This window comes from Periophthalmus magnuspinnatus, chromosome 3 (genome assembly GCF_009829125.3).
Source record: "Periophthalmus magnuspinnatus isolate fPerMag1 chromosome 3, fPerMag1.2.pri, whole genome shotgun sequence".
NCBI lineage: Eukaryota > Metazoa > Chordata > Actinopteri > Gobiiformes > Gobiidae > Periophthalmus > Periophthalmus magnuspinnatus.
The window spans coordinates 3,489,963-3,512,168 of NC_047128.1; the positions used below are offsets into that span (position 1 = coordinate 3,489,963).

General features: G+C 43.7%; 1 protein-coding gene across 6 annotated transcripts in view; it reads left to right on the forward strand.

Annotated features, from left to right (window-relative positions):
- Positions 1-709: 709 nt before the first annotated feature.
- Positions 710-22,206, forward strand: part of sema6dl (sema domain, transmembrane domain (TM), and cytoplasmic domain, (semaphorin) 6D, like) — a 49,853-nt gene continuing 28,356 nt past the window's right edge. For 3 of the 6 annotated variants that reach the window (XM_033991775.2, XM_033991776.2, XM_055230943.1), the window contains exons 1-3: positions 1,515-1,745; positions 17,413-17,571; positions 20,531-20,642. In XM_033991775.2, the coding sequence (XP_033847666.1) occupies positions 17,457-17,571; positions 20,531-20,642 (227 nt within the window). In that variant the 5' untranslated portion in view covers positions 1,515-1,745; positions 17,413-17,456. Of the gene's footprint in view, positions 830-1,505; positions 1,746-17,412; positions 17,572-20,530; positions 20,643-22,206 lie in introns of those variants that run through there. The other 3 variants (XM_033991772.2, XM_033991774.2, XM_033991773.2) reach the window with 2 other exon arrangements.

Sequence of the window (22,206 nt, forward strand, 5' to 3'; positions counted from 1 at the left end):
ATAAAGACTTTTGTTTACAAGCCATTAATAGTAGAATATTTATATTTTAGGAAGGTATTTTTTACATTATTTTGTCTTATTATAACAAACTCTGTGTTGAAAATGACTCTGTTTAGTGAATTTTAGTTAGAAATGTGCAAAAATTAAAGGTTTGATACAAGTAAAGCCCAAAGTCAAGCCTGTTATAGTGAATTAAAGCTGCAAATTAAAGAAGCTGTGAGTGAACCGCCCATGCGCAAAAGAGTCTTCCAAACAGTTTACACCAAAATCAGTAAAAAAAAACATTTGCAAAGTTGTGTTTTGCACGTTTTAAACTCGCGGCTAAAGTTGTTAAAAGCGTTCTTTCTGTTGGTTTGTGGAGTAGTAACGCTCTCCTCATGCTTTTAACACTGTCTTTTTACAAAAACAGCTCTGGCCAAAAGTTGTGAGCTTTAACTGGGCTGACAGCGCGCGGGGGGGAAGGGGTCTGGAAGGAGGGGGCAGGAGGGGGGCAACATGGGGTCACTCTGGACGGACTGAGAGCAAAAAGAAAGGAAGGAAGCAATGGAGGAGGAGGAGAAGAAGCAGCAGCAAAAGCCCCAAAGCAGCGCAGAGAGAGACTGTGGGGCTGTGGAGCTGTGGGGTCGGGGCTGGGGGAGGGACTGCAGCCTGCGCGCAGCTCATTGGTGGCAGCAGACCTCTCTCTGGATGGATTGACTTCGCACGGGTCGAATTACACCATTTGCCGTGCATTAGTTTGTTTTTCTCTCAGCCAGCCGGGCAAGAGAAGTTCCGACGCGCTTTTTGGATTACTACGACGCTAAACGGAGACGCTAAACTTTCAAATGAGGTGAGTTGCTTTACGACTACACGGATTTGCACGCGTGTTTCTTCATTTTGCATGGGGAAAGTGGAAGAATAACCCTTTTTCGCTTTGAGAAACTAAATATTTGTGGTGGCCGTGGCTGTGCAGAGCTGCAAACGCGCGCACGACAGGAATAGTTCCGACTATTTTTACGCTACGTTCATTCATTCCTTATAGGACCTGGCAGTAAATCTCACTCCTCTTATCCACAACCTTGAAAACATGGAAATACACGAGTTTCCCTGTTTTTTAAATGATGACTTTGGTATTTGCAAGTACAATCACTTTGCAACAGGCGGGGTAAACGCGCGTACAGACCTTGGAACCCGCACTGGACCATAATGCGCGTAATCTTTGTGACTCCACACGGCTCCTTTTAAAGCCCCCGGTGTCAAGAGGTGCAAGTTTAGAAAACGTTACATTTTAATATGTGAGTTAATGTTTAATCCGTGTTTGTGTTTGTGTACAGAGCGGGTTGGAGGGAGAGTAAAGCACTGCGCGTCGTTAATGTTTATGCCTTTTCCCTCTGCTTTCCCAAAGTTAATAGTAGTGGAAAGGGAGTAGAGGAGAGAGAGAGAGGGAGAGGAGAGAGGGAGAGAGGGGGAGGGTGGCTGCCGCTGCTGCTGCTGAGGCTTTTTTTTTTGAAGATCAGTCATCGTCAGAGCGCAGGGAGCCGAGGACGAGGGCGGACGGAGCGCAGTTTGTCCCGGAGAGCGATAGAAAACCAGGGAAACGCGAGCGGAGAAGCAGAACCCCGTGCGCAAAAGTGGACCAACAGCCAAAACCTACGCCTGGATGTGCTCTTAAAAGGATTTACACTTATTTACGCACTGGGCTTTTGAATGGATTACCAGAGGAATATAACATTGTGGAGTGGCCGATTCATGAGTGGATTTTCAAGGTAGGTTTTTGGAGTGAAATGCATCTGATAAGTTTAAAGTTGAGTGAGGCAGATCAGGTGTTTATCCGCAAACAAAGAAAGCGGCAGATGCTCATTTTAATCAGAATTAACACAGATTTGTGCGCGTGGCTTGGGTATCCATACTCCGTGCTGCGTTCCTGCAAGAAAAGTGTATTATTCGCCTTCACTTTTTAAGAAACCCTTTGTGTTTTGTGGCGTTTTGACGTGTGCTCTTCGTGGCACATGTTTGAACAGACGGCTCTGTGTTTTTGATTGGATTAAACGCCTTAAAAAGCAACTTCAAACCTCGCTATCTTCTTGCCTTAAATAAACAGACTCCGAGATATCTCCAAACAATAGAAAGACGAGCAGGAGACTGACAGATTTGCGCGTGAGCTGATCGTTTATCAGCCTTTTACGCACGGTGCATTTGTGGTTCGCTGTTTACTACTATCACAGATAATAAACGTGGCACTGGCTCGTAACCTTTAGGAGCCAGTCGCAGCCCTACCCCGCGCTGAGCTGCGTCCACTGCTGCCTCCTCTGGCTCTCCACATCAGCGCTCTGTTGTTGACACTGCACCGCTGTCCCTCGCGCCTTTGTTGCCTTTTGTCCGAGTCCAACATGTGGACTAAAGGGAGCTGAATAGGTTTGGTACGGTGCAGAGTCTGAATGCTTTCACTCCCCTGATGTTCGCACAAAAGCGAGCCATTATGAGCGACTCACCGAGAACGCGCAGCACCGGAGACCCACGCGTAAAACTTAGCCACGGGAGCCACATAATATCGTGAGTTTGATGTGCACTTGTTGAGCAAAACATAGATCCCAGATAGAAACGTGTTCGTGATGAGGTTCTGCTTTTACGCACGGATGAGCTCAGTTGGTATTACGCAGCAGCCAGCTCTGACCCAAGGGCTTTTTCCCAAAGTCCTGTGCGTGTTTCAAAATCTCACTGGTGTTTATCATAAAACTGAGCAGGGATCACGTGAAAGTCAACGCTGTGGAGACGTTAAAATGACTTTCTGGTGTAAAAATTACGCACGAGAGACGCCTGTTATTCGTGTTTGCGGCGTGTAAAAAGTGCCACCCCTGTATACATTGAATTGAAGGCTTGGATATGTGTTTTTATGTATTGAAATGAGCTGTTCGTACCTGTTGTAAGTGTCACTACGGGTCTGCCATGCCCATGTTGTTGCAGTGGTGTTAAGCAACCAAAGGCACCTCTATATTTGCGAGTAGATTCGAAATAAGTCGTTTCATCTTTGTTTGTATGGGGTAATATCACCAACAGAGCCGCCTCAGAGCCCATAATAAATGACCTTTCCCGTGTTTGCTCTTTATAGAATGAAAGGCAGGGGTTGGTTCTTTAATCTCGGTGCCAGATGTGCGCATCTGGAGAGCTTCAGATCCTTTCCAGAGACCAACGAGGCTAATTATTCCAAAATACAGGCTTTATACAGCGGGGCCGCCCGGTCACCACCAGAGCTACAGGCTGCAGCTGCTGTGTGTGTGTCAGTGCACTCCAGTGGTCACTAAGGGTCAGATACAAGTGACCGGAACCACCCAAATTAACCCCATATCCAACCTATAGCCTTTTTTAGCATCAGGCTGTATTAACCTGCTTCTAAATGTAAAAAAAAAACAAAAAACGCCAGAATTTGTTGTATAGTAAATGTTTATTGTTGGATCTTGCATTTTTTATTATATATCTGACCGCTGCGTTTAAACAGTTGTTAAGGGTCAGATTGTAGTGACCGGAACCACTGAATTTAACCCGATATTAAACATATTACCTTTTTTTTTTTTTAACCATGTGGCAGTATTAATGTTTCTATGAGTTGTATAGTAAAAGTTTGGTCTTGTTTTTTATTATATATTTCATTCAGTGCGTTTAAGCGGTCACTATAGGTCAGATCGTAGTGACCGAAACCACCTAAATTAACCCTGTATCAAACCTATAGCTTTTTTTTACCATGAAAAATGCGAGAATTTGTGGTATAGCAAAACTTTACTTTTAGATCTTGGATGTTTTATTATGTATCTTCCTTCACTGCGTTTAAACGGTCACTAAAGGTCAGATTGTAGTGACCGGAACCACCGAAATTAAGCCTTTTGACCATGAGGCAGTATTCAGCTTGATTCTGAATGCAAAATGCTATCATTTGTTGTATAGTAAGACTTTATTCTTGGATTTTTTTTATTATAAACCTTCCTTCACTGCATTTAAACGGTCACTAAGGGTCAGATTGTAGTGACCGGAACCACCCAAATTAACCCCATATTAAACATATTGCCTTTTTTTTAGCAGGAGGCAGGTTTAACTCTGCTTATAAATGTAAAAAAATACCAGAATTTGTTGTGTAGCGTCAACGTTTATTCTTGCATCTTGGATTTTTTAGTATATATCTTCCTTCACTGCGTTTAAACGGTCACTAAGGGTCAGATCGTAGTGACCGGAACCACCGAAATTAACCCTGTATCAAACCTATAGCCTTTTTTACCATGAGGCAGTATTCAGCTTGATTCTGAATGCAAAATACTACCATTGTTTGTATAGTAAAACTTCATTCTTGGATTGTTTTATCGTAGCGTTCAAGAGGTTGCTAAGGGTCAGATCCAAGCGGCCGGAACAACCAAAACCGACCCCATATCAAACCTGTCGCTTTTCCACCATGAACCAGCATTAACCTTTCTCTAAATGTAAATATAAACTTGGATCTATCTTTGATTTGTCACTTCCTTCACCACCAAAGCCAGAGATAACCCTGATTATCTAAAGCCCCGGTGTTGTAAATGAAAGTGTTTTGTTTTCGCTTGCGTAGTAAAAAGTGTATTTCCGTGTTTCATAGTTTTACAGCCAGACTCTTGTTCATCAGAATGGTTATAGCCAACACTTTGTCTCAGTTTGCCAGAGTTAAATGTTTGAAGTCGAGTCGAATAGTGGTCCACGATCGTCATTTTTAAGCCAATGTACGAGATTATGTGTCACGTTGTGGGATGAAAACGCGTCAGAAACGATACTATACACTTTGGTGGAGACATAATCGGATGCATTTATATATTTATACAGAGAGACCCCGTTTAGACTCTTTTTTCATGGACGCCTTGTTCAAAACACAGACAAAATACAAACAAAAAGTCAATTTAAACACTGAAAACAGGAGCAGGTGTGTGTAAAAGTTTGCTACCAGATTATTAAGTTACATTTGTGGCACCAAAGTATCCAATTTTGCGTGTCCTTGAAATATATTCCATGTTAGCGAAGCAAAACAAGCAAAACAGCCTTTTTCCCATCTCAGCTTTGGTGCGACCAATCCTTAGACTTAAACAATCACGTGATCTTGTATTAAATATGATAATGATTAACAGTAAATGTGTTTTGTTCCTTGGACTGTGATCGTAAACAGATCGACTCCACTGTTTTACCGTAATAGCTCGGCACACTTTCTATTAACTCTGATTCAAACCTAATCTCCCATTTAATAAAACATTTCCACTTTGAGCAACATTTCGACTTAATATCCCGTGACTCCTGATGGCTTGTTTTGCCCCGTAGCTGCAACGGCTTTAGTTTGTTTTTGGTTTTTTTTACCGGGGGTGGGGCTCTATTGTGGAGATGTACCCAAAGCCCCTTTTGTTCGTGGTCACACCTGCAACTCAGCCCACTCTTTGTATGGGCCCATAGCTGAACTACTGCTTAGACCTGCCTTCTTCTTCTTACAAACGAAATCAGGTTTAGGGTGGCACCTTTCCCCGAATCTTTCTTGTGCCAAAATCTGTAAGAAGCAACAAGTCCGAGCTGGTTAAAAGGCCCATGTTACGCTGTTTCCTGATCTGTTTTATAATGTCGTTTCCTTGTCACAAACAGACCCGGAGTTGTGTTTTGCTTCATTCCCACATGTTCAACGCGCAAATCCTGCATATTTAGGCTGAGTTCTACTGAAAACACTCCGTTCCACCTTGTGATGTCATCGCGTGGTAATACAGGAGGTGCTCCACTGTGTTTTTAAACTCCGTACATCTTCACTAGAATCATTTTTAGATTGGATTGTTGGATGATTTCAGCCCGCGAATCGCCGATTTCTACTGAACAAAAGGTAAAAAGGTAGATGTTGACTTGAAAAACTACCTCTTGATGACATCACAAGGTGGAACGGAGCATTTTGAGCTTTAGAGACGTAAACCAAAGAATTGCTTAAACATGTGAATGAAACAAAACGCAACTCTAGATATGTTTTTGAGAAGATAGCAATGTTTTAACACGACTTAAACCTCACAAGAGATAATTTTGCGTAATATTGGATGTTTAATGAGACAGGGACCTGCGAAATTGCAGATGATGGAGGTTAGCGCGTTTGTAGATTACCTGGTGCTGTCTAATTGCTGGGCTGAGTCAGAGGTTTGCTGGTGATTGCCGTCTTGATGACTTTTTAAGATAATTCTAGCTAGTCAACATCCTCGGGAAATGTGGTCTTGGCGTGAGTCTTGAGATGGCACACCCAAAACGAATAGCGAAGGGTGAAAGAGTGAGAGATAATTGAATAAAAGAGATCGAAAGTCATCAATAGAGGTGAAACAGCCCGGCGGCACAAGCTGGAGTGTCATTTTGTGCGAGTTTCATGTCTTGACAAGTGGGGAAAACGAGGCCTCGATTAGATCACGATCACACATTTTGAAGCCTGAAATATCGCTGTAGAGATTTAAAGCTCTAAACGATAATACTGAGACTACTTTACGCCACTGACACAATTAAAACGCAGCAAGGTAATCCCAATAAAAACATTTTGACATAGACAGTTTCATTAAAAGGCAACACATAAACAGCCGAATTAAGCAATAATCAGCCACAGAACTGACTTATTCAACCGTCTACAGCTCAAATCGTGTCATATTATAACAAAAATAACCAAAATATTCCCAATTTTGTAAAGAAAAAGTACAAATTTCAAAAGCAAAGACGAGATAGATGAAACAAGCTAGAATTTGTGAACGTTTTGCTGCTACTTTTGTATGTTTGTCAAAAATATTACACTAATCAGGGAATAAGAACTAAAATAAAACATTTGGGATGATTTTGCAAGCAAAAATCTGACCTAAATATAAAGTATTTTTTATGGGTCAGGACATTTTGCCACATCAGCTTTACCTCTGCATTCAGAACGTTATTATTTTTATGATTATTCATCTTTATTTATTCAGGGAGAGTCCAATAAGAGCACTTAAGACTCGCCTAAATATCCAAAAAAAACATATCATAAGCGCATAGGTCCATTTAAAACATTAAAAACGGGAGCAGGTGTGATTATAAATGATTATTACCAGATTATTAAAGTGTATTTGTGGCACCAAAGTATCCAAAACAGCCACGTTTTGATTGCATAAAGCGAGTCAAATACTTCAGACAATGGAAGCGAATGGAAGACGTCACTGTTGTCAAAAAATCCTTGCGTTCTTCGCCCAACAATCCCAACACCGCAGCTCGATATCACAACAGCCCTACTTAACAACGCCCATTTTAACCACGCCAACTCCACGTTTGCGTCTGACACCTCCACGTCGCGGGATACCTTCACTTATTTGACCCTTCTCACTCGCCGTAGACATGGCAAAAGTGTGTTGAGGGAGGTAAACCGAAGCCCTCGCTATCGTATCCCCTGCGCTGTTAGGATTACAGCTCATTGTGGTGCTGGATGACAAGTGGAGCCGCCCGAAGCTGCTCTGGCCATTGTTCTGCCTGGATTACATTCACACACAGCTCACCAAACCTCACGCACGGCTGTTGTTTGCCAGCGTTTACTGCCTCCATATATTCCGATTTTTTCACAAGCAAACTCGAGACAAGACGTTTTCGACGACGCTGTGTCATCTCCGAAGTAGCGCGACCATCAGCTTGGTTTTAACTACAAATATGTCCAAAGTAACACGTTTTATCAGTCCAAACTCATGCTCAAAAGTCCTTGTTTTGTCCCGGTCTAGTCCTAGTTCAATCCTTTTAGTCCTGGGTTAATTCGCCCAATGGTTCGTCCAAGGTTAGTATCTCCTTTGACTCGTCTTAATGATCCAAAAAACCAACCCGAACGATCGCGTAACCTACATTTTTAGATTTTGTGCAACCCCTTCTCAAGCCTGACAGTCTGTCTATGTACACGGAGAACCACAGACAAAACAAAACACCAATACAGCTTCCATCTTTGGCACTTTGGCGTCGAATCAGCGACCTCAGCGGAGAAAGTGCGTGGCTGTATGACACTGAAAACCCTGTAATAATAATAACAACATGAGTACAGTGCGTTTGAATGGCCCAGCGTTGCGTGACAGGCTCTGGCTCTATCTGAATACACACAGCAGAATACACACTAACATGAACTGGAGGCAGTGAACCAGATCTGCTCAATAGAAAAACACTATGGGCTTAACGTAGACATTCACAAGTAATTTTAGACGGCTGACCTCTGCATGTCTTCTGTTTCTGTTTTGCATTAAAATTTCTGACGGAGGAGCTATTTCTATCCGAGGGGAATCGAGGGAGCTTGTTTTTCTTGAATTTTTTACACGAAAGCTGTACGGAGATTGCGGTTTTTGTAGTTAAGGAGGTTACCTGGAGACGTAAGGCGGTTTTTAAGTCCTGCGATTCGCTAGGGAGAGCTAAAACGAGGCTTAATCTTTGTCGTAGCTGCCTTTGTCACGTGCTGGGGGTCTATTTTTGTCACTACTCTACCAACTCCTGGAGTGCAAGCCGGGGTTTAATTTGGCATCCCAAAATTATCAAAGCAAATTTGGAGTTATGCTTTTAAAAGATCCATATTACATGACTCTCTGATCTATGTTATAATGTTGTTTCCTTCACCTGGAGTTGTGTTTTGCTTCATTTACACATGTTTAACACACAAACCCTGCATATTTAGGCACTGTGCTTCTCTTAAACACTCTGTTCCACCTTGTGATGTCATGTGGTAATACAGGAAGTGCTCCACCGTGTTTTTAAACTCCATATACACCTTCACTGGCGTCATCTGGATCATTTCAGACCTAGAATTGCCAATCTTAAGTGCTTTGGCTTGGATTTAACTTGCCCTTTTTGTTGGCACCCCAAAAATAATCGTGGCAAGTTTAGAGTTATACTAATTGTTAAACATAAACTAGTATTTTTATTATTTGCTCAGTCATTAATCACTGTTGTAACCAAGCGTATTTCACTAACCTTTTGTCTCTACTCAACAAACTCCTCAAGTGCATTGGCTGCGGTTTAACTTGGCACTTTTATTGGCACCCCAAAAATTGTCATCGCAAGTTTTTGGCCATGTTTTTAAGCAACAATTACTGAATTTAAACTAGTACTTTAATTAGTTAAGTCGTGCATCGCTGCTGTAACCAAGCAATTTAGCTGGAGCCTGGTTGCCGCTACTTTACAAAGTGCTTAAGTGCATTGGCTGCGGTTTAACTTGGCGCTTTCGTTGCCACTTCAAAATTGTCCTCGCAGGTTCGCAGTTATGCTTTTGTTGTTAAATATAATGTAGTATTTTTATTTGTTACACAATGAATCACTGTTGTAACCAAGAGTATAGTCAGTTGGAGCGTGTTTTTGTCACTACTCTACAAACTTCTCGAGTTCATTGGCGAAGATTTAACTTGGCACTTTTGTTGGCGCCGCAAACGTTGTCATAAAAAGTTTGCGGCGACGCTTTTAAGGAACAATTATTGAATTTCAACGAGTATTTTAATTTGTTAAGCGATTAAATCATTTTTGTACGCAAACATATTCAGCTGAAGTGTGTTTTTGTCACTAAACGACAAACTTCTCGAGCACTTTGGCAGAGATTTAACTTGGCGCGTTTGTTGGCGCCCCAAACATTGTCGTAGAAAGTTTGCAGCTTTGCTTTTAAGAAACAATTGTCCACGTTAACCAAGTATTTTAATGTTTTGATTAATTCCTCAAGCGTATATTCTGTTGGTGTCTATTTTCGTCACGTTGCGTACATCGGCGAAGACTTTTGTTGGCGCCAAAGTTTGCTAAGCCTTTTAAGGAACAATTACTGAACGTAAACTGCTATTTTAATTAATTTAAGTCATGAATCACTGTCATAGCCAAGCATATATTTAGATGTAGATAAATGTGCCTTTCCTCTACCTCTTTGTTAAAACACGAAACCCGAAATTTGGTGATTTAAAAGACTAATTAAGATGTAGTGCTTGCTAATGTGAGCTGGCGTGTTGCTCATTCATAAGGACATTGGTCTTATAAAGGCAGTCCCAGTCTCCCGCCGAGGGCCCAATAGCTATGATTAGACTCTATTGACGCTAAAACACTCAAGTCTGACTCTGCAGCACTTGCACTGGAGGGTCCAAGAGGCAATAATAATACAGCCAGGCCAGTATTATGGTAGTTATAAAAATGGAGGGAAGTGCGCTCTCTGGGTCAAGTAAGTAAAAGCATCGGTGCAGCTCCACATACTGAAGAATTGGGGATTATAATGGAATAATAATGGATTTTTGAGGTTTTAAAAATGAACCAACAGCTATTATAATAAAAAACGATCCAAGATATTTGAAAGGTCTAATTTGTATGTTTAACCTTTCATGTACACACAACTCAAAGTGCTTTACGCAGAATTGAAATGACAACAATTAGCGAAATATAAAACTTGACCTAGTTAGCAAAATATCAGTTCAATCTGTCAGACTTTATTCACTTTTTATCAAACTTTTATAACTTTATAGAGCTTTTTACAACACTCACAGTGACCAAAGTGCGTTCCAACAAAACCAACGCAATATAAGGACGTTCAAAACATTAAACAATGAAATAAAAGTTGTGTTAAAAATCAGTCTGAATAAAGACGTTTTGAGCCTGGATTTAAACAGGACAAAGTCTGTGATAATGCGCACATCAGGGGGCAGTTTGTTCCAAAGTTTGGGGCCAGCGACAGACAAAGTTTACACATAATTAACACAAAAGATCAGTTAAACAGTTTAAATGTTCAAGACAAATCATTCATATATTAATCCATGGACATCTTTGGCATTAATTAAAACTTTTAAGTTCAATAAATAGATAAATATACATATAAAACATTGCTTTGCCATTCAAAAATTTTTAAATATTAGACCTCGTTTCAAGACACAGATTTTTCCAGTAAAGAATTCCACATTTGGGACGCACAGAAACCAAATGAGGCTGGACCGTTGTGACACTTTATCTGGAAAAACAACTTAAAACCACTTAAAATATGTGAATTTTATATTTGAATTATCGCAAATAAGTCTGGGGCAATGGGGATCCCTTGTCCAAACCTCAATACAACCTTGAATACACAAATGAGAATGAACTGACAGTGTTATAATATGTTTTTTTTAGATTTTTAGATATGTTCTCTCTGCATTAGGCCTGCACGATAACACATTTTGAAGTTCAATATATCGCTCAAGTAAATAAAGACGATTAACGATGAAATTGAAACAAATTTATGCCACTGACAGAACCCAAGAGCGGATTTAAACCACAAAAACTATTGTAAATGTACAATATTGTTAAAAAAAAATCATGAGCTGCAATAAATAAACAGCAGAATGAGACACTTTAGTCGTTAGTTTGCATCTGTAATGAGTCTTAGATGTTATTAATTCAAACTTTTACAGCTTAAATTTGATCATAAAGTCAAAAAATAACTAAATATTTCTCCGTAATGCAAACAAAAAGTGCACATGCTAAACAATGACCCCCAAAAACACCAGCTCTTCTTTCATAATTGTTTCATACCTTCCAGATGCATAGATTTTATACCGAGCCCCAGTTTCTCTCGTCAAACAAACTTTTGCTTGGAAATACCTTGACATTTCGTGACATTTCACAGTTTTCTATAGTGGTGTTGTTCAGGGAGGAACCTAAAATCGAACCTTAATCAAAACAGTGACCTACTTGTTTTTGTTTGTTGCAAAAGTCGGCCTTAACTGATTGGATCTCATGTAAGTAAGTTTCCCCATTGCGACGGTCGGCGGTCGAACTCTAAATCCCATAGATTGTCTTTGCCGGAGCTGCTGGGGCGTGCTTCCTGTGTGGATCAATCACGGCACTAATGGGCTGGCAGCGGGGCCCAGGCAGCGGGGCCCAGGCAGCGGGGCCCAGGCAGCGGGGCCCAGGCAGCGGGGCCCAGGCAGCGGGGCCCAGGCAGCGGGGCCCAGGCAGCAGTGGAGCAGGTGTGCTGGGGGCTAATTGAAAAATGACTCAATATGGAGCGTGTGCGTTTGGGTGTGTGTTTGAATGTGTGTTTGAGTGTGTTTCAGTATGCATTTGGAGGTGCATTTGTGCGTGTGTTTGTGTGTGTGTTTCAGTGTGTGTTTCAGTGTGTGCACGTTTGGGTGTGCTTTTCAGTGTCCGTTTAAGTGCATGTCAGTGTGCGTTTGGGTGTGCGTTGGTGCGTGTGTTTGTGTGTGTTTGAGTGTGCGTTTCAGTATGCATTTGTGTGTGTGTTTGTGCGTGTGTTTGGGTGTGTGTTTCAGTGTGTGCACGTTTGGATGTGCATTGGTGCGTGTGTTTGTGTGTATGTGTGTTTGAGTGTGCGTTTCAGTGTGTGTTTGGGTGTGTGTTTGAGTGTGTGTTTCAGTGTGTGCACGTTTGGGTGTGCTTTTCAGTGTCCGTTTAAGTGCATTTCAGTGTGCGTTGGTGCGTGTGTGTGTTTGAATGTGCGTTTCAATGTGTGTTTGAATGTGTGTTTGAGTGTGTGCATTTGGGTGTGCTTTTCAGTGTCCGTTTAAGTGCATTTCAGTGTGCGTTCGAGTTTGAGTCTGTGTTTCAGTGTGCGTTTGGGGATGCGTTTGAGTCTGCGTTTGTGTGTGCATTTGAGTGTGCGCTTGAGTGTGTGTTTTGAATGTGCATTTACATTTTACGTGCGTTTGGGTGTGCTTTTCAGTGTGTGTTTCAGTGGGCGTTTGGATGAGTTTGTGTGTTTGGGTGAGTTTGTGTGTGCATTCCAGTGTGCGTTTGTGCGCTTGGGTGAGTTTGAGTGTGCAATTGTGTGTACATTTTGGGTGAATTTGTGCGTGCGTTGGGTGGGCGTCTTAGTGTGCGTTTCAGTCTGCGTTTGAATGTGCGCCTGAGTGTGTCTTTTTGGTGGTGTGTTTCAAGTGTGCGTTCACTATGTCCATTACAGTCCTTCAAACTGCCCGAGTGTGTAATAATTTTATTTAGATTTTACATAGATTTACATGGGACAACAGCAGAAAAGTGAGTGAGTTTGTTGAAAACTTGGTATTTTTTGGACACTTTAAACTCACAATCTCTATATAAATACATTGTTTTCCTAGTACTTTCTCTATATACAGATGTTTTTTTTTTTTGCATGAGCTCCCCCTGCAGGTGTAGCCATGTTAGTGCAGTTTGGGTCAGATACACAGAGATACATAATAATTTTGAGATCTTTTGCCACGCCTCCTTTTCAGTCACCTAATCTTTAGTCCAACGAGAATGTCTTTGGTCGATCGGGGCGGTCAAGATGAATCAAACCCGCTACTTCAACTGACGCAAATCGCAAAGTCTGCAAGTTTTACAGAACCAAAACAAAACGTCATGTCTTATCCTGCATAAAAAACTGCTAACCCTGTACTTCAGATCTTCACATGTCCTGAAATGTGATCCTCGTGTCGGTTTATCGGTTCGGATTTCAGCCGTTTTTTGCGGATTCACCTGGTTTAAACGTGAACTTAAAACATTTGAACCGACCTTTTAATTTTTGACCAATCTAATCGCAATCCTCGAATAAGCGAGTGGCGTTTACGTATCCCCGTGTGTGCGCGCCGCGAGCCGATGTGTGGTCCTCCCTGTGTGACATCCAAACGGTAAATTGTTTATATCCGTTCCGGCTTTCCACACATGAATAATTAGTTTACTTCATAAATATTTGAAGGTACACTGATCATTAACATGCACAGATCTGAGCCTCCGACGCACTGCTCAGGATACACATCACATAAACTAAACTCCTGCTACTCCCAATCTGAATAATTACCACATCTGCCTGCGTTACATGTCCACAGGCGGACGACGGCGGAGCTGCACAGGAGACTCGCGCAACGTAGAGCTTAACTGTAATTATTTTGTAAGAGTTGTCAAGGAAACGCCCTGACAGATTTTTAGCCGTGCACGTGGTAGTTGTTTCTTCAGACGAGCACATCTGAAATACTTGTTGAGCGGGGTCTAGTTGGGTCACGCCATCTCGTTCAATGTTTTTTTTGTGTTATTTTGACTATTTTCTACATTTTATTTTCACACATAAAGACTTAAAATATATGAAGTAAGATATATGGAATTATAAAAATGGAAAAACGTCAAAAATAACTCTATTCCAATCCTCAAATTAGCCTCTATTTGCTTTGTCGAATGAGATTTTGTTGACTTTTTTCACTTTTCTTGTTCACTGCATTAAAGGTTTGTCCAGAACTTTTGCCTGGTAGTTTAGATCAGAAGGTCAAAGGTCAAACGGCGTTTCAAACTGATGCGTTGTTTATGCCGTCGCGCTGTAACGATAAGTTCTGTGACAGGATTCTAGACATGGAGAAGTTGCTTTAAAGTCATTTTGATTCGTCGTCAAGGTTTTTGGGGGAGTCTGCTGCCGGCTTGTCTTCATGAAGATGCCGTGTTTTGCCTGAAATATTCCTCAGTACGGCATTAAATGTATCAAACAGTCATGCATTTATTCTGTTGCAGGTGTTCAAATTGCTAAAAAAAGAAGCTAAACGCACTGAAAAATGTTCTTACTCAGAGCATGGTCAACTCTCCATAGATCAGACCTGTTACTTTATTATTATTTTTATTTAATGCTATATTGCGGAACATTTCAGAAAGAGCAATGCCATGTTGACGCTTCAATCGTCGCTTCGTTTTTATCAGCTCTGTATTCTGTGGTCAATCGAGGTCGTAGTTGGCCCTAGAGACAACTGGGCCCCTAGAGACAACTGGGCCCCTACAGACAACTGGGCCCCTAGAGACAACTGGGCCCCTAGAGACAACTGGGCCCCTAGAGACAACTGGGCCCCTAGAGACAACTGGCCCCCTAGAGACAACTGGGCCCCTAGAGACAACTGGACCCCCTAGAGACAACTGGGCCCCTAGAGACAACTGGGCCCCCTAAAGACAACTGGACCCCTAGAGACAACTGGGCCCCTAGAGACAACTGGGCCCCCTAGAGACAACTGGGCCCCTAGAGGCAACTGGGCCCCTAGAGACAACTAGACCCCTAGAGACAACTGGACCCCCTAGAGACAACTGGACCCCCTAGAGACAACTGGGCCCCTAGAGGCAACTGGGCCCCTAGAGACAGACAACTGGGCCCCTAGAGACAACTGGGCCCCTAGAGACAACTGGGTCCCTAGAGACAACTGGGTCCCTAGAGACAGGGGAGCTCCAAACAGAGAGTGGATTCCCTGTGTCCATCCCACTCACACAGAATGAGCAGATGTAAAAGAGGAATAGAGAGAGACACAGGGAGAAAGAGGGAAGGAAGAGGAGACAGAAATGGAGGAGAGGGAGGCAAGGAGAGAGAGAGAGAAAGAAAGAGAGGAAAGGAGGGAGAAAGGGGGAGGGGGTGAGACAGGAAGAGAGATAGAGATAGACAGTGAAGAGGCAGACAGAGGAGAGTGAGAGAAAGAAAAAGAAAGAAAGGGGAAAGGGGGAGAGAGAAAGAGAGGGAGATAGGGAGTAAGAAAGGAAAGGGCATAGAGAGAGGGAAAGAGAGGTGGAAGAGAGAGATGAGGGAAAGAGGGCAAAAGAGAGAGAGAAAGGAAGGGAGGGGGAGACTGGGGCAAAGAGAGAGAAAGAGAAAGAGAGGAAAGGAGGGAGAAAGAGACAGAAACAGGAAGAGAGAAAGACAGACAAGAGGGAGATAGGGAGAGAGAGAAAGGAAGGAGAAAACTGGGGTAGAGTGAGGGAAAGAGGGAGAAAGAGAGGAGGGGAAGAGAGAGATGAGGGAGAAAGAGAGAGAGATGGAGCGAGATAAAGAGAGAGAGAGGCAGAGGAACCCCGCCAGTCCTTTGGCTGACCTTCACCTCAAACAGCACCAGCAGATGTAGAGAGAGAGGAGGGAGAGAAGGAGAGATAGAGGGAGAGGCAGAGAAATAGGGAGGGAGAGAGATAGGAAGAGGGGGAGAGACTGAGAGGAAGGCAGAGTGAGAGAAAGGGGACAAACAGGCATAGAAAGAGAGAGGGAAAGAGAGAGAGAGAGGGTAGCGGGGGTAATGGCTAACACTGCCACAGCTCGCCCATTAATCAATATGGCCGCTCCACAGGCCACAGTCTCCCATTGACCACACTTTAGACTTTCACACTCACACTCAGTACAGTGACGCTCGCTTCGCTCCGTGCCAACTTTGTGAATTAGGTCGGCGAACTTGTCGAGCTAAACAAAAACGTGAATGAATGGGCTTGCGTTTAGCGGCGGAACGTGCGATACTGATGAGAATTATAGCGCCGAGGTAACGATCAGGGCTGACGGATTTCTCAGTTTGTTGGATTAAGTGCGATTTTATGAGTTTTCGCCGCATTATACCACTGTTAGCTTGAAAAATGGCTCCCCGGGGAACCCCTTTTATAGAAGAGGATACTCGGCAGGTTAGCGTTTTCATGCATAAGCGATGATGGGGGGGGTAAAGGGCTGCGAGCACGTATAAAGTTTACGTTTAGCGAAGAAATTATCCTTATTGCAATACAGTATATCTATCCACGTGTATTGCTAATAAAAAAACTAATCTCGCCCGCTTTGTTACACGCTCCCATTGTACAGTACAACAACGCCGTCGATGGTCGTAAACTGTTTAGGGTGCGTCGTTTGGTTTAAAAGTTGGGCATAAAATGTTCCGTGATAAATCTTTAACTGTTAGGAATCTTATGTCAGCTATTGTTTTATGTTATCATGTCATATTTTTGGATATGAAAATGCAAAATGGTTCTGTTTAGCTTAAGATTTTAGGTTCTGTGCAGCTAAAAATATAGTTAAAAAGCAGAGTTTTGTTGTAATTCCATAGACTGTACATATAAGTGAACATAGCTAACCTGCTAATTCACTTTCTATTGAAAAAACGTGGCCCGTCTCTCTGTATCTGCTGCTGTCAGACTCGTCGTTTTGGTCTTAAAATGTTCGTATTAACCCGCTCTACATGATCCAGGTGTTTTTATTTCACTTTTCTGTCCGTAAATCAAGATATGAACATTAATAACAGACAAATCAAGCGGCTTCTTTCCCCGAGGTCACTCCCGCTAGCGTTAGCAACAGGTTTGATGGACAGCGTTGCTAAGCGTCCACTCCCCGCTAAACGTTATTGGTTCTTTGGTTGCTATGATACTTGTGGTCGGGATTCCTAATATGCAACTCGGCTCCAAGTTAGCCGCTATAACTGCTAGCTTCGATTAGCTTCATGTGACTGGAGCCGAACGCTGTGGGTGACGTCACACTCACTCCGTCCACTTTCTACTTTTTGGATATTTCATGCCGAATTATCAATGGAAAAAAAGCTGTCTCTCGCTCCCCCATCTGGCAGTACAGCGTCATTACATCACAAAATCTGAAAACCGCTAATTCGTTGTTGTTTGCGTGATATTTTCCGCAAGAGTTTAGATTCTATTTCGTTTCTATTATGTTTTTCTGTGGCGTTGACCCTTTGCGTGTCTCTGTTTCCGCAGGTAACATCTCGTGCTGAGAACCAGGTTGTGGAGACAGCGCCGCCATGGGCCAGAGGACTGTGCTCGTGCTCACTGCTCTGCTGCTGCTGGGCACTGGCTCCATCGCTGCGGTCAGCTTCCCCGAGGACACGCCCGCTCTGGACGTGGTCGACACTCACTGTAAGCAGGGGAGTCGATAAGGGGGGTGGTCCCGAGCGCCAGAAAATAGGACCCTTTTCCCATTGATTAATGTTAGATGGGAAGAGGGGGCCAATGTGAGGATTCTTGCCCCGGGTCCACGTATTTCTGTTGACGGGCCTGAATGTAAGGAACACGATAGATAGAGGGAGAGAGAAAGAAAGAAAAAGAAAGAAGGGGGAGTTGGAGGCAAAGAGAGGAAGTCAGGCTTATGTAAAGAGAAAGGGAAAGAGGCAAAGAGAGAGAGAAAAAGAGAGAAAGTGGGGAGAGGGAAGCATGGAGAGTGAGAAAGAGAGGAAGGGAGGGAAAGAGGGGAGAGTGAGAGGAAAGCAAGAGGCATTTGGAAGGAGGGAGAGAGAGAGAAAGAAAGAAAGAGGGGGTAGAGAGAGAGAGAGGAAGGAGACGGAGAGGGGAAAAGAAAAGGGGAGGGGAGGCGAAGAGAGAGCGAAAGGGAGGGAAAGAGGGGAGTAGAGGGAGACGGTTCAAGGAAGGGAGAGAGAGAGAAAAGAGAGAGAGGGTGTAGAGAGAGATGAAAGAAAGAAAGACAGAAAGAAAGAAGGGGGAGTTGGAGGCAAAGAGAGGAAGTCAGGCTTATGTAAAGAGAAAGGGAGAAGGGGAAGAAAGAGGAAAGGAAGGGGAGACAAGGAGAGAGGAGGAGAGAAAGAAGGGAGGAAAAGAGAGGGAGAAAGAGAGGAAGTCAGGCTTATGTAAACAGAAAGGGAAAGAGGCAAAGAGAGAGAGAAAAAGAGAGAAAGTGGGGAGAGAGAGAGGGGGAGGGAGAGGTAAGGAGGGAAAGAGGGGAGTAGAGGGAGACGGTTCGAGGAAGGGAGAGAGAGAGTGTAGAGAGAGAAATGGAGATGGGGAGAGAGAAAGAAAAGTGGAGAGGAAGGCAATGAGAGAAAGAGAGGAGAGAAAAAGGAAAGAGGAGAGACAGGGAGATGGGAGAGAGAGAAACAAAGGGGAGGAAGAAGGCAAAGCGAAAGGGGAGAGTGAAAGGGAGGGAAAGAGGAGATAAAGAGTAAGGGAGGAGGAAAGAGGAGAGACAGAGAAGAAGGAGAGAAGAGAAGGAGAAAATACGGGGAGAGAATGTAATCACAATTATTATTAGTGCACTAACATTTCTATACAATAGTTTTGTGATGTGTGCCTGCCCCGCCTCAGTATATAGATTAGATTTGGACGGTTGAGTCGGGCGACAGTAGCTCAGATAGTCGAGCGGTCAAATCCACTGACCCACAGTTTGACGGCGTGATTCCAGCTCCCACAGATGAATGCTGTCATTGTGCCTTTGAGCAAGACATCAACCCATGTATGTGTATGAAGTGTATTTGAGTTTAAAGCAGCTACAAGTGGTTATAACTCTGCATTTTCCTTGTACTGTTTCCACATCCGGCTTAATATACAGAGCTGCATTACAAGCGGCATAAACCTTTTACTAAATGATTATGCAAATCACAGCAAGGCATTATGGGAGGTAGATAAAGTGGAACTGAACGCCGTAGTAAAATAAGGCAATTTTGACCTTGAAGAGAATGAAGTCGGCGTGCGCGGCGTGGACACAATCCCTCCCAATCCCCCGACAGTGCGAGCGCATATGAAATGAGACATAGACATATCTACACGTGTTAAGCCAAAGCGTCAAATTAGTATTCAGATAAAAGACAAAAACACAATTAAATTCGGGAGCTCCTATCTGAAAAGAGCTCTTCCTCTGCCTCATCAACTTACGATTTCCCATTGTAATAAAATCTATCCTCTGCCTGGTCAGCTCAAAAACATTAAGTGGATTTTGAACAACAGAGAGAGAGACGTAGATGTGCTGACGCAAGCTACTATTACCCCAAGTCCAAACACGACTGCAAGGCACACGTATAATTACAAGGAATACAAATATTTCGAGTCTACCATTACGTTAATTGCAGAAGGATTTGTAGAGAGTGCATACGGGCGTAATTATATCAACTCTGCAGACTGGAGCTGGATGCACGAGTTGATCTGTGCTTAAGTGCCTAGAGCTGCTTTCATTAGTCCTACTATTACGGCTTGTTTGCATCCCCTGTCGATTCATTTACTTCTATCTGCGCTAATGCATTTCAATTTCGACTCCAGGAACAACGCTATCTGTCCAAGCTAGCGCCGCTTAAAATGGAGCCAGCGCGGCGGATAAGGTCGCCAATTAAAATGCACGGTTTGTTGTTGGATGAGGAGGGAACCAGGAAGTAAACATAATTGTCGCTGTTGTTTTGCATCTATTCAAACGGCGATGATTCACTCACTGTTTGATTTGGTAAATCCCAACACACAAGGGGAGTCGGGTTACAACATGGCGGATAGAACACGCACGTTTGAGCCTATATCAAGTCACCCGCACATTATTCATATATATTTTTTATGTTAAAGGCAAAAAAGAACAACCTAAAACTATGAAATCTAATGGAAAAGATATGCACATTTGATATAAGTGCATTTTAATTCAATAGGAACCAATGGAGCTTAACCGGGAACGCCCACTCCCTGGTTTTGGAAGTAAATTTTCATCTTTCCCATTGACTTTCGGGGGAAAAAAAAAAAGTCTGAAAGCTTGCCTCATAAACCTCCAAGTTATTAAAATATTTCGCCAAGTTTTGTGTTTTAAATGTGCTTTTTGGACGTTCAAAAGCTGCTTTGCCTTTGCGACGTCTTTGAACTCTTAATATTTGAGTTAATATTTTGAATAGTTTATTTTATCTCGTTCATCAAACATTTCCTCGCAGAACAGTCAGATTCGGTTTTGACCATTTTATGTAGTTTGCGGAACGTTTTTAGTGGAGACGGGGAAAAATATCAAAAATTTAATCAAAAATCTAGAAACGACAGCTTTATTTTCAGGTAAAATCGCTCAGCCCTGATTTGGACATGTTACCGTCTGTTTTTATTCTGATCTCTGTGTGTTGTTTGACAGTTTCTCGCCGGTATCCCGTCTTCAGAGGCAGGCCCTCAGGAAACGAGTCCCAGCATCGGCTCGACTTCCAGCTCATGACCAAGATCCAGGACACGCTGTTCATCGCTGGCAGGTAAATATATATACGCCTCACCCTCCTCCCTCTCCTCCTCCTCTCCTCCCTCTCCTCCCCCTCTCTTCTCTCTCTTTCCCCCTCTCTCTTCCCCCTTGCTGGCCTGAAAATACCCCTCTTCCCACTCTCTCATCCTCCTCTCTCTCTCCCCTCTCTTCTTCCCCTGTTTTCCACCTTTTCTTCAACCCCCCCTCCCTCGCTCGTCCCCTCTTTCCCCATCTCTTCCCCCATCTCTCTTCCCACCCTCTACCCCTCTCTCCTCCCATCTCTCCTCTCTCTCTTTCCACCCTCTACAATTTTCTCTTCCCCCATCTCTCCCCCTTACCCTTCCCTATCTTTCCATCCACTATCCTTCTCTCTCTCTCTCTCTCCTCCCTCTTCCCTCTCTCTCTTTCCACCCTCTACCGCCGCTTTCTCTTCCCATCTCTTCCCTCTCTCTCTTGCCACCCCTGCCCCTCTTGCGCTTCCTCCTATCTCTCCCCTCTCTCTTTCCAACCTTTACCGCTCTCTCTCTCTCTTCCCCCCATCTGTCCCCCTCTCTCCTCCTTCTCGCTCTCCTCCCCCCCCTCCCCCCTCTCTCTCTCCCCTCTCTTTGCTGGCAGGAAAATATCCCTCTCTCCCTCTTCCCGCTCCCTCTATCCCCTCTCTCTCTTCCCCCATTGCGCTCTTTCCACTCTCTACCCCTCTCTCTTCCCGCTTTCTCTCCCCCTTCTCTATCTTTTCACCCTCTACCCCTCTCTCTCTTCCCCCTATCTCTTCCCTTTTCTTCTCTCTCTTTCCACCCTCTACCCTCTCTCTTCCCTCTATCTCTCCCCCTCTCTCTTCCCCTCTCTCTCTCCCTTCACTGACAGGAAAATACCCCTCTCTCTTCCACCTCTCCCTCTTCCCCCTCCCTCTATCCCCTCTCTCTCTTCCCCCATTGCGCTCTTTCCACTCTCTACCCCTCTCTCTTCCCCCTTTCTCTCATTCTCCTCTCTCTATCCTCCTCTCTCCTCCACCTGTCCTCCACCTCTCCTCCCCATAACCCACATCCCAGTCTCACCCCGTGTCCCTCCTTTAGCGGGGCGGCGGCGGCGGCGGCTCAATGTGGGGGAAAAGCTCTTAGCGATATTGCATCTGCGGATCGGAGTCCTGCGTGTTGATGTACACAGCGGCGTTATCGATCCGGGGAAAGGCGTTTGTCATCCCGCTCGGACGTTTTGTGTGGGATTTCTTGGCATCTGTGTACATCCACGCAGCTTTTTACGACCGGTAGAAGTAATCGGACCACGGGCGCTAACACAGTGACTAGAAATCACCCTGACACTCACTGTAAAAAAACCTCCCCCCCGAGGCGAGTTCATCTTGTCACGTGTAAAACAGAAAACAGGTGACAGAGACAGAACGCACACGGCTGAGGTGCGGTTTACTGTAAGTTATGCAACACGGTTTTTACGGCCTGATAAAACGTTATTGGGCACTTTGTCAGTAATATAGTTAAGGCTCTGAACATTAGCACGGTTATTTCATTTTATTTTACGCTGCAAAGTAAATCGTTTAATGCGTTTTGGCGAAATGTAAAAGG